General features: G+C 41.1%; 1 protein-coding gene and 1 long non-coding RNA gene across 5 annotated transcripts in view; both read left to right on the top strand.

The window, feature by feature from the left end:
• pdlim5b (PDZ and LIM domain 5b) overlaps positions 1-2,670 on the top strand; it is a 34,285-nt gene extending 31,615 nt beyond the window's left edge. For all 4 annotated transcript variants that reach the window (XM_005470311.3, XM_005470310.3, XM_005470309.3 and 1 more), the window contains 5 exons: positions 261-441; positions 627-807; positions 1,183-1,303; positions 1,386-1,501; positions 1,615-2,670. In XM_005470311.3, coding sequence (XP_005470368.1) covers positions 261-441; positions 627-807; positions 1,183-1,303; positions 1,386-1,501; positions 1,615-1,704 — 689 coding nt within the window. In that variant the 3' untranslated portion in view covers positions 1,705-2,670. The remainder of the gene's footprint in view (positions 1-260; positions 442-626; positions 808-1,182; positions 1,304-1,385; positions 1,502-1,614) is intronic.
• Positions 2,671-3,074: 404 nt separating this feature from the next.
• Positions 3,075-12,364, top strand: part of LOC109202802 (uncharacterized) — a 34,973-nt gene continuing 25,683 nt past the window's right edge. The window contains exons 1-4 of the long non-coding RNA XR_002062739.2: positions 3,075-3,239; positions 5,806-5,867; positions 6,499-6,568; positions 9,800-9,959. This is a non-coding gene — a long non-coding RNA (uncharacterized LOC109202802). The remainder of the gene's footprint in view (positions 3,240-5,805; positions 5,868-6,498; positions 6,569-9,799; positions 9,960-12,364) is intronic.

Below are 12,364 nucleotides of genomic sequence, written 5' to 3'. Positions count from 1 at the left end.
GTTTGCCTCAGTAGGAAAATCACAGTTGGGTGGCTCTGTCCAAGCCTGATCTGTCATGGTTCAGGCACTGAAGTCATCAAATAATTCCCATTCCTCATCCGACCACACACACCCCTAATCTCTTCTTTTCTATTAACTGCATCTAGTAACTGCTAGTTGTTTGTTCATTTTCATTTTGAAACATAAACCAGGACTTTATCTTTTTTTTTTTTTTTTTTTTTTTTCTTCAGTCGTCTGACCCATAGCTTTTTCTCATTTAGGTTTTCCTAAGGGTGGAGCACTTCCTTCATTTGGCAAAATCACCAATCCTGCTCCAAAAGGACCAGACCGCCCCACCCCGCGGCCACATCCCGAGGACCTCAACTCTCTGGTACAGCGTGCTGAGCACATCCCAGCTGGTACGCGCACCCCAATGTGCTGCAAGTGCAACAATATCATCAGGTACGTCAGAAAAACTGCATTCGCCAAAGGAGCTTTGGAACAGTAAAATATTCTTCATCAGCTACATTTACATTTAAATAAGTCTAAAGGTCTGTACAACCTACAGCTTATTATGCAGAATGTTTATGTAAAACTCCTCAAGTGATGCTTTGCTTATGTTTATGATCTGTGCTCAATCCCACCAGGGGACCATTCCTTGTGGCCATGGGTATGGCATGGCACCCTGAGGAGTTCAACTGTGCTCACTGCCGCTCCTCCCTGGCAGACCATGGATTTGTGGAGGAGGGGAACCAGGTGTACTGTGTGCAGTGCTATGAGCAGTTCTTTGCTCCCACCTGCGCCCGCTGCCAACAGAAGATTCTGGGGGTGGGTTAAAGTGTCTTAGTCTGCTTTAACTAGCAACTCATATTACCCTCCACTCTAGTCCAGGAAATGAAGCAAACACTGATCAAATCCACTGAAGTGTGTGTGATTGCACATTTAAAAATATACAGTACACACTGTGTGTTGACATATATTCAAAAAAGAACTGTAATCTGATTGTAGCACATATACATGTAAACTGTAGCTAACTTTCCTTAATATTGTTAACTGTGTACAATCATGTGTTTATAGCAGGAGCTGCTGTGCATCTGCTAACACTGAAATAGTCACTTTATTTTAATTCATTTTGTTGAGATAAATACAAAAGTTATTCATACTAAGCTCAAAAGTGTTTAATTTGATATATTTTCTCCACAGGAGATCATGAATGCCCTGAAACAGACCTGGCACGTGTCCTGTTTCGTCTGCTCGGCCTGCCACCTCCCAATCAGAGGCAACACGTTTCACATGGAGGACGGACAGCCATACTGTGAAAAAGGTTAAACAATGTTTTGTAAAGAAAATAAAGACAATGTCTTGTTCAAACAGACTAACATTTGGTCAATTTGCTGTTCACTCAGACTACTACAACCTGTTTGGGACCAACTGTCATGGCTGCGACTTCCCCATCGAGGCAGGGGACAAGTTCTTGGAGGCTCTAGGATTCACCTGGCACGACACCTGTTTTGTGTGCGCGGTATGTTCAGGAGACGATTTCTCTGTGCAACAAGAGCTGGAAATCCACATAAGTAAATACTGCCAATGTCGCGTTAAGTAAACCAACTATATTACATTTGTTTCTCTCTACAGGTGTGCTCTACTAACCTGGAGGGTCAGGCATTCTTCTCCAAGAAAGACAAACCTTTGTGCAAGAAACACGCCCACACCGTCAACATCTGAGCTGACCTTCTGTGAATATACATAAGAGGGAGAGGGGGCATCAGTTTGCAGCAAGTTATATTTCAAGCAAATGTTAAATATGTTCTTGATTTAAACAAAAATAAATAAATAAACTGGATTACTGTCATTCTTTAATAATAATAATAATAATATTTGGTCAGAGATTCCACCGTAAGCTTCATTTTCTGCTCTAGTATTGTTATTAGCTATTATCATTAGTTATTTCACATAACTTTTAGTAGAATATGCAAGAGTATATTCAGTGCACTGTTGACTTCTTTGTCAGTTCCGTATCTACACCGATGCATTTTTAATACCCATGTTTTGGTGGTGGTGTGTTGAAGATGAGAAAAAATTAGTTTACAGGGTTTAAAAATTAAGCTTATTTAACTTTAAATAAAAACAAAGTATATTTTAGACAGGGATCACTCAGTCTGGCAAAACAATGGGAAATATTATTAATAGTAATTTTTAGTAAAATCTTTAATTGATGTGCTGTTTAGTTATCAAAATGAAATGAAAACACCAGGCAGTAACCTATGAAAATGTGCAATTTATATATTGTGCGTGTATTTTATTATTGATGCATCCAGGAGTATTTTGAAAAGACTTCCTAATGTCAAAGTGGGGACATCCAGCTGTTTCTGTTCATGTTGTAAAGTCTATACTTCACTAGTTAAATGTTTAAATGAGCATCCTTCCAGTGGTATTGAACCAGCTCCTGACATTAAAATGCATTTTATTTTTCTGATTTTGTGCTAAACCATTCAATCCCCACCCCCCGGGGCTACGTACCATAACTTGTCATTTCTGTGGAATTTTCAGGTTAGCAAAAGAATTTTAAAATGTATTTTCAAAAGTGGAGTTCTGCTGTCGGGATTTGGTTTGTTTGTTTGTTTTGCACACTTTCTATGCATTCATTGAAATAAAACAGTCCAACATTGGCTGCCATGCATCACTTCAAAACCATGTTATTCTATTCTTTTGCACCGGACACTAGATGAAAGTTGTTGTTTATGCTCTGTTTATGAAACGTTAGATGGACAGAAAGCATTGAGATGAGTATGTGATGTATCACTGCTTTTTATGTGCCTGCTATAAATCTGCAGTTGGAACTATTATTATGAAGGGAAGCTTAAGAGGCAGGCAGACGGGCACCATGCACTTAAACTTCAGTAAGAAATTTAAGTAGCTTACAAATCTCTATATAAGAATTAAAGAAACTACATTTGGTCTTCTGTCTTGTCTTGTAACTGCTATAGCCTATAAAGTGTGACAGATCAGGGATAACTGAAAACTCTATTCAGTGATATTCAAATAACTGCACCCTGCAGGAGCTCAGGTTATTGCCATTCTCCAAGACGTCAGAGGTGGGAGCTGTGGGACACGAGATTTAAGCAGCCTCCAAAAACTATCGATAGCCTACACTTGGAAAACTCGAGACATAGAGGCACATGGGCACAAATAAAAGAGACCAGAGTAGATCTGAAATTAGGACCGGCTGGGATTGTATTGTGCATCTTTAAGAAGAGACTGTAAGTATACTTTTGTTGTCTCTGTGGGAGCGCAGTTTGAGCTGCACTGGGAAGTACTCGTGCAGTGGATGTCCAGGCTTTCGTCAGTGAAACCCGGAGGGGTCCGTGATTTGTTTTCCGTGCTGCCGTTCAAATGAATTCAGCCGAAGTGCTTATTTGGCTCCCTACGAGGGGGTTTATTTAGTGGCAGCAGCTGCGGGCGATCTGCGCGACGCCGGACAGCGTTATTGGTGGAGTCTGTGACGGTGCTGATGATGCTTAAATTGATCGCGGCGGTACATCTTTGATGCCTGATCAGATTGAGGATGGCCTCGGAGTTGCGTTATGATAAGAGACAGCTGTTTTAATCCACTGAGTAAAGTTGTTATCAAGGTCTCTCCTGTTAAAATCGACAATTTGGCCAATTTTGCGAAAGATATTCAAAGTTGTTTTCATTGCATTGGTTATGACGGTCATCTTCATCACCAGATAAGGTTAGCCCATTAGTTCACTTAGATAGATAGAGATATATATCTTATATCTATCTATCTATCGACTAATAATTATTGACTTATTAAACTGATTACATATCAAAATCAAATTGGGTCAACTCCATCAGCCGATAAAGATCATATGATATAATCAAAGTCTATGTAATAATCACTGTGATTTGATTTGCCACTGTTACTCATTGGTCAGCTGGGATTTAGAAAATGCAGGGGGAATAAAATACATAAACAGTAAGATTTACATTGCCTCTATGACTAGAGGTAGATTGAAGGTATTAACAGGTCAATTCAGTTTTACTTATATGCCACGAAATCACAACGACAGTTGCCTCAAGGTGCTTGATATTGTAATGTAAAGACCCTAAAAACAGATAACCAGCTATGAGCAAGCACTTGGTGACAGGGGAAAGAAAAAACTCCCTTTTAACAGGAAGAAACCTCAGGCAGAACTAGGCTCAGGGAGGGGCGTCCATCTGTGGCTGAGGGAAGGAAGACAGGACAAATGACGAGCCGTGGAAGAGAGTCAGAGATAAATAATCACTAATGATTAAATGCAGAGTGGTGTATAAAAACATAATGAGTGAAGAAGAAATACTCATGGGAATCCCCCAGAAGCCTAGACCTATTGCAGCATAACTAAGGGAGGATTCAGGGTCACTTGATCCAGCCCTAACTATAAGCTTTATTAAAAAGGAAAGTTTAAGCCTAGCCTTGAAAGTAGAGACAGTGTCGGTCTACTGAATCCAAACTAAGAGCTGGTTCCAGAGAAAAGGGCCCTGAAACCTGAAGGCTCTGCCTCCCATTCTACTTTTAAATATACTATGAACCACAATTAAGCCAGCAAATCTGAGAGTGAAGTGCTCAGTTGGGATGATATGGTGCCATGAAGTCTTTAAGACAGGAGCTTGAATGTGGGGGACTGTTCTCTGTTAGAGTTCAGTGGCATAGGGTTGATGGAAATACTTGACCACTGAACGGATGACACAAAGTAAACTGTCTATGACATCGTCTCATGTTTACACGACTATCTCTGAGCCTGGTGGGAGCAATACACCTCATTCAGGCCTGTGGTGTAGTCTTGGAACACATCAGCAGCCCCTCTAACTCTCTACAAGACAGAGAGGCTCTTTGAGGCACAACAGAGTGAGTGTTTATGGTAATATTAAACTCACAGAGAGTGATCAAACCACCGCCCACCACCCGGTTCTTGCCCTGGCTCTGCCCCTGGCAGGAGTCACGCCTGTCCTTAGGCATGATGGCATGTCAAGTGAGGGTGGCTGGCAAGGCAGCCCTTTGTGGTCTACCGCAGACTCCTGCTACAAGTGTTTCAGTGTGGTGGACTCGCTGGCACTGATGACTAACACAGTGTGTGTATATTCTACTTGTTAGGCCTGTTGTGCAGCAGCATGTGGGCTGCCCTGTCTGTGAAAAATGTCAGATGGAGTTCCCACAGAGCTCTGTACGGACTGCAGTGTTGACTAAGAGTAATTAACCAATAGATTTCTTCATCTGGTTGATTGAAACCTTCACGGGTGGAAATGTGTAGCAATGATGAGGATTCACAAGTGATGGATATGTGGCTTTAGACAAATCAGAATTTTAAATCAAATAGCCTCATATTTACGCGTGTGGTGCACATAAATGCACAAACACTCCTAATCACTGTGGTTAGATACTGGTCTATGTCTGGATTTGTCCACAGGGCTAAACTTAGCAAGCTGCGACCCTTCACCTCAAGTTTCCTCCCTTATAATTACAGGAAGCAAGGACAGCCAATCCAGGCAGAGATGACTGCCGCATATTAACAAGCTCAATAGGAGCAGTATTTGAGGACCGCACAGGTAATGACCGAATATGTGGGAGGAGGGAGAAGTTTTTACCTATAGAGTTTTGTCAGGGCTGCAGAAGAAAAGGAATAATGAAGACTTTAACTCATCACCTCACACTCATGTAACATGAGCACAGAGACAAATGGAGTATATCGAGATACAAACTATCAGAGATCCAGTTACAGACAGGCTTTGCTCAATGCCTTTTCCAGCTGCCAGGACTTTATATGTTTTCATCATTTCTTTTAGCTTCTTCTCCTCTGTGTGCACTCCCTGAAGGAAGAGCATCTCACATCAAGAATTTTCCACAGGTATGGCTTTTCCATCTGCCATTCATTCACTCATATTTTGTCCGCTATTGTCTGTCATCCCATCCTAAAAACTCCGTACTATGCTCCTCTTTGAAACAGGAACAGTATTTAACATAGGTGGCACCTGGGAAGCTTTTCTCTCAGAAATCTTATCCTGCCTTAGTTAAATTCTGTATTTTAAATGGTAAGTTTCTGTCGTCATTTGTAGATTTTTCCTATTGCTCCTCTCTGGATATAATTAACCTGGAAGCACAGGTTACATGTTCCAATCGATCTTGTTTCAGTTAGCTTAGATTCCCCTGGGACTTTGACAATTAATGCTTATTCACAAACACATAAGTACAAATGACCCACTCATCGTTTTATGTAGGGTTGCTGATGAAAGACTAATGAAAGATGATGGGAGGTTGCCTGTAAGTTCATCGTATTACTGGAGAAAAATAGGATTGTCTTTAAAAAAAAAAAGAATGAGTGGAAGATGATTGAAGATCAACGAGCAGAAGAGGATAAGAGTACCTTGCGTGACTGGGTTAATGCGAACGTGGGGAAATGACCTGAATTTGAAATTTAGTCTGCAGTTTTATGACAGACATATGAGCTTCTTCCAATAATTCCACTTTTTTTCTTCCAGAGAAAGACAAGTGCTGAAGCTCTGGCCGGGCACGGTGACAGGATGCTTTCTGATGCCCTGGGTTTGGATGGTGAGTCAAACTCTCATGCACTCTCTATCCATGTGCCTGAGAACATTTCTTATAAATGGAATGACATAGTATCTGTTTATATGCGCATGACTGACTGTAAAACCGAGCTCTTTTGTTAAATGGGAACTCACAAATGTGAAGTTGAGTGGTCTCACTTGAAGCTCCACACTGATAATATTGTGAAGAAAATGTAATCCAAAACTAAAAGCTGTATTGATCACGATAGGCTGTTTTCCTGGAGTTAGAGGTAGTATTTGACAGAGCTCATCCTGTGTGTGTGTGTGTGTGTGCAGTTAGCCTCCAAAGTGGCAGGCTAATTGACTTTCTGCTCGGCCTGTTGATAGGCTATGTAAAATAAACCGCTCTGACTATAATAGAATCCTGTTTTCTCCACTCAGGTTTTGGGTCAGGCTCAGACTCCCTCTACTGACCTGACTAACTGAAACGAAGAAGATCAACATCTGATATAGTGTAGTAAATTTTAGAAACTCAGAAACACACCTGAGTAAATTAGTAGAGCACTGTATTTATGAATGTACCTTCTCATAAAAATAAGACCCCCCCAAAAAAGAAAAAAAATTAATTATGGTAATGTTAAGACAATGCTGAAACAAGGAAATAGACACAGAATTCCAAAAATTCAAAATGTCAGTATAAATGAATACCAGAAGAATTCATCAAATCCAATTCAAACAAGGGCAATATGAGAGTATAAGCCATGTTATTTTCACCCTTTGATTCTGTCTTTGTGTAACCTGCTGTAGCCACAGTTGTAGTCTGAGTTCTTTGGCAGTTGTTTGTCTGTATCACAACTGTGGAAGACACAGTCACGAAACCTTACAGGTGGTTAGTAAAATTGAAGGTTTGAAGATAGCCATGGTCTGACTGATGAGACAAGAGGACCCCTTTTCCACATTCCTTTTAACTGTGAAGTACAATTTTTACCTCCCAGTATGATTTATCTTTATCCGGTTTACATTCAGCAGCCGCTTTGTTAGTTACACCTGTTCAACTGTTTGTTAATAGATAACAGTTTGTTCTCTAGTCAGTGCATTTAGGCACTGTGTGTGTGCCTAAATGCACTGAGCTGCAGGTCAAGGCAACCTGCAAGCTGAGCATCAGAATGGGGAAGAAAGGTGATTTAAGCAAGTTTGACCATGCATGGCTGTTAGTGCCAGACTGGCTCGTCTAAGTGTTTTAGAAACTGCGGATCTAGTGGGATTTTCCCATCACTAGGGTTTACAGAGAATGGTTCATGAAAAAGAAAATAGTGAGTGTCAGTTCTCTGGGCAAAAGTACCTTGTTTATGCCAGAGGTAGGAGGAGAATGGCTAAATTGGAGCAAGCTGATAGGATAGCAAGAGTTGAAATAACCACTAATTACAACCAAGTTTTGCAGAAGATCATCTCTGAATGCACAAAACATCAAACCTTGGAGCAGATGGGCTACAGCAGCAGAAACCACGCCAGGTGCCATTCACTGAGGTGGTGCCCTCAGTACCAACTGAGAGCAATTTAAAACCCACAATTTACTTGAGCAGATGCCGACCATGCCCATCCTTTTATTACCACAGTGTACTCATCTTCTGATGGATGCTTCCAGCAGGATAATGTGCCATGATATCATCAAGCTCAAATCATCTCAAACTGGTTTCTTGAACATGACAATGAATTCACTGTAATCAAATCTCTCCATAGTCACCAGATCTCAATCCAATAGAGCACCTTTTGGATGGAACAGGAGATTCATGTCTTGCACGTGCAACCAACAAATCTGCAGCAACTGTGTGATTCTGTCATGTCAATATGGACCAAAATCTCTGAGGAATGTTTCCAGCAACATCTTGAATCTATGATGCAAAGAATTTTGGCAGTTCTCAAGACAAAAGGGAGGTGTACCTAATACAGTGTCCGGTGAGTGTATAAAAAAATGTAATACTCTTTCAGGATGGATGCGGTCTGAGAGCTCAGAGGCGTTATGGAAGGTCATCTTGTGATTGATACTTCTACATATTTTCCTGCATAAAAAATATTTCAACCTACTTGCATAGTGCATTTCAGCAATATAAACATACAGTCCATGAATATAGCCCATGGATACATTTTTATATCTTTGCATCTTGGTTTCAGCCCTGAGTTGGCTTGTTGCATCGTTTAATTAGCATTCCTTTTACATTAAGCAACGAGCGTGCCACTGCAAGACCCATCATACACAGCAAAATATGCTGACGCAGCTCCAACCTGGAGTCCTTGTTTCAAGCGGTGTTCAGTCAGGGAGCTGAGAAATGGACTTACTGCATGTAGAGAGGTCAATAATAGCCTGTATATGTGGGAAAGGGTTGCTTGAACTCCTTCTGCGACAGTGACCTGCTGTTTCCGGAAAGAAAAGCGTCCTGAAGCCAAACACCAGTTTGAGTTGGAGAGTAACTCACACCCATAAAGAATGTCAAGAATCTGTGTGTTAAAGTTCACAATGTATCACCATCTGCTGCTGGATCCTGGCAAATAAAAGACAGCTGTGTGAGTCTGTGTGGGTGGAAAAAAAGATGATACTAAAACAAAAAAAATTACAGTTATGCAAATATTTTCTCCATTTTTGTGTATATATGTTTCACATGTAAGTTCAGCCAGCTGATATGACACTGTCAGCACTTTCACTCACACATACAAGTCTGACACGTTGGCAGCTTGACAGCCTATAATTACACCCCAACTTACTGGTTTATTAAGAAAATACAGGTCAGCCCAGACCACCCAGAAACACAGTACGAGTCACCTGTTTCCACCGTGAGGGAACTTTCGCTTCAGCACCCAGCTGTGGCTCACTGTAATTTTGCTCATATAATATTGTCTCAAGGTCTCTGAAATATGTTTCATGGCGCTTGCCTTCTTTTCCTGAGAAGTTCATATTTCCTTATATGTGTATAAAGAGCGGGCTCTGCCTTTCGCCTCGTTCAAAACATGTCACCCTGATCTCGTTTGACAGTTTGATCTTTCAACATACTAATCTGAAAAGCTTTGTTCTACGCTCCTCAGCACGTCTGCTCTGCTGTCGACCTTTTTCTGCACCGCGTCTGATTAATAGGAAGCGACAGTGAGTGCCAGTCAGACTGCGAGAGGAGATGGAGAAACACATGAAATCAATTTCTGTCTCGTGCGTATTTTTTCCTGCTTCCCAGCCCTTGATGACAGATTGCAAAAATGGGTTTTGTGTGTGTCTTTTGTTTTCCAGCAGGTTTGGGAGAGGGCAGAGGGTATTCAGAGTCATACCTGTGAGGCAGTCTGCGAGGAAATGTGCTGACATCAGAGATTTGCATTTTAAAGCCCGGGGATAGAAGAGGAGGAGGAGGATACTTCAGTAGAAGAAGCTGAGTTTGCATAGATCAGATCAGGTGAGTCTGTATTCAGAATTACATCTCATATCAATGCTAATCTGTTAATTAAAGACCCAGTCACATCCTGGAACATACGGTGAAGAATGAAGCGCTCTATGTGCCGATGATTAAAAATAGCGTTACCTTGAACCACATGAGAAGATCCTGCCAAGATAAAGTGTTCCACATTTGTCAGTTGCGTTCACGGCGTTTGGAGATTAATTGTTCACTTCAGCATGTCGTCAGCTTCTGTTGTGATGTTTGGATCCCAGCTGCTCGCTCTGCTTTATTTGGAAACAACCACACACATACATTGTCACACACGACACACGGTGGAATCCCTGACAGGGTTTGGGATTAGTCGCGAGATTAGGGAATGAGCCAAAAGAGGTAACAGGTGACAAACTCGTGTCAACACTTCATGAAAAGCACTATAACCTCAGATTAAATAAACCACTGCCGCAAACAAAAGGTGAGTCATGTTACTGTATGTTGCATGAGCGCAGGTACAAGCTGCCAAGCCTCGTTTGCTGAATATATCTCTGGTGGACAGTTACACTTTAATGACACCTGTTTTCCTTTGTTGAAACAGTTTGCATTTGTGTTGAGCTGTCACGGTTTTCAAGGCTTTCCCAACTTTTTCTTTTTTTTTTTGTGATCTGCTTTCCGGAAGAGATTATTTATTCTGTGTGGAAGTTTATCGTGTATCGCGTTACTCTGGAAATCTTGAAATTTCAACCATTAAACCTTTTACAGCTACTCGCTGGCATTCAGCCTAATTTGACTCACCTTGGTAGCGGTGTTTGCAATTGCGATTAAGTTACTTGTTTTCTGTATTTGCGGCAAAGATGACTGATGACAGCAGTGAAAGAAAAGCTCCAGGCTCCTCTAAATAAATTAGTTCAAGTTGTGGTGGGTCTGCCCTCAAGTGACGATATGGGAAACGACTAAAGCGACGCCTTTGGAAGACTCGTTGTTTTAAATGTAACTGCTTAGTAATATCAGCATATTTATTTTAGCCACCCAGCCCCACTGGCAACTCTGTGTGTATTTCAGTTCCAACTGTGGTCTAAAAAAGACTTGATACAGACTCAGTGGAGAGTATGTTCTGCTTTCTAAATGAACGTCCAAGGGAAACACATGTTGGCCACCTCAATCTTTCATTCTTCCTTCATCTTTACTTACGGTTGTATCCAGACTGAGAAGAGACCGGCCTCTCTGCTTTGCTTTTCAAACCTCTTCTGTAGCTCTGAGAATTTTACGTAGGGCAGAGGCTGGATCAAATGACAATGCAAAGAAAGAGAGGGAGAGTAGGGAAGCTAGCTAACCTGCTACACGCTGGATTGTTATTGCAGGTGTTTAAGAGAAGTTACAGCTGTTAATTTCCTCTATGTGGTGACACATGTGGAGCTGCACGCACCAATGTTGCTGTGCCACAATGCACAGATCACATTTTAAGGATCAGGAGACGGTTACTTGGTTTCTGTACTCTACTGCTTCAACTTTTTTACTGACCTCGTTGCTGTATGCATGTAGACGTATAAGGAATTCATGGTTAGTTTCATTCCTGCAGTCAAATTCACTCATAGGCTACTTTGCATCTGTTTGTAAAGCATTGAAAATGTTCAATCTGGGACATTTTGTGCAGTCTGAAAGCCTGTTGGATCCACACACTCGTATGTGGGTCTGATTCTGTTAACTCAATTAACTTTTTTTCTGTTTAAAGAACCTAATATTTATACCTTATCTTTGTCTGATTTCAGCATCAGCTGCTTCAGTTTACGGTTATGCAAAAGATGAAATAAGTAGTTAAGTTTGAGTGACTAACCTGCAAGACTGTGTCATGAAACAAGTGCAACAGTTGTGTTTTAAACAGCCACCTACAGCTATGTCCCTGTTTTAGAGTTCATTCTCACTCCCCAAATTTTTATGAAGAGTGTGTTTTTTGATGTGTTTGTTTGTGCTTGTACTTGTGTTGGTAGACAGGTGCTCCTTTTGTTCTCCAACTGTGTGCTGTAACCTCGAACAATTATTTTGATTGGTCATTTTTTCATAGGATCAAGCCGAAAGCTCGTGTTTTGAGCATAAAACATGAAGAAATTGGAAAGTCAGTAACTTTTTTCTCTCTGATGCCAACGTAAAAGGTAAGCTGAAAATGCCTGATTTTAAAAACACTAATAATGTAGGCACACACACAGGCCTTTGCACAAGAACTGTTTTCTACTTCATTACATAAAGTGGTCAAGATGCTGGGTGGTGCCCACTGTTTTTTTTAAACCTATGTTTGTTTTACTTTTTGGAAGTGCTACAAATTAAGCAGTTAGAAGTTTTGGGTGGACAATTCTATGGGAGTACAAGTGGGTGAGAGGGAAGGCGGGGGCGGGGGAGCTTAAAGAAAAACCTCAAATGTGAAAACGACTGGA

This window comes from Oreochromis niloticus, linkage group LG7, assembly GCF_001858045.2.
Source record: "Oreochromis niloticus isolate F11D_XX linkage group LG7, O_niloticus_UMD_NMBU, whole genome shotgun sequence".
Lineage (NCBI taxonomy): Eukaryota > Metazoa > Chordata > Actinopteri > Cichliformes > Cichlidae > Oreochromis > Oreochromis niloticus.
Note: the sequence above shows the minus strand (reverse complement) of the source record. Positions and strands in the feature narration are given on the sequence as shown.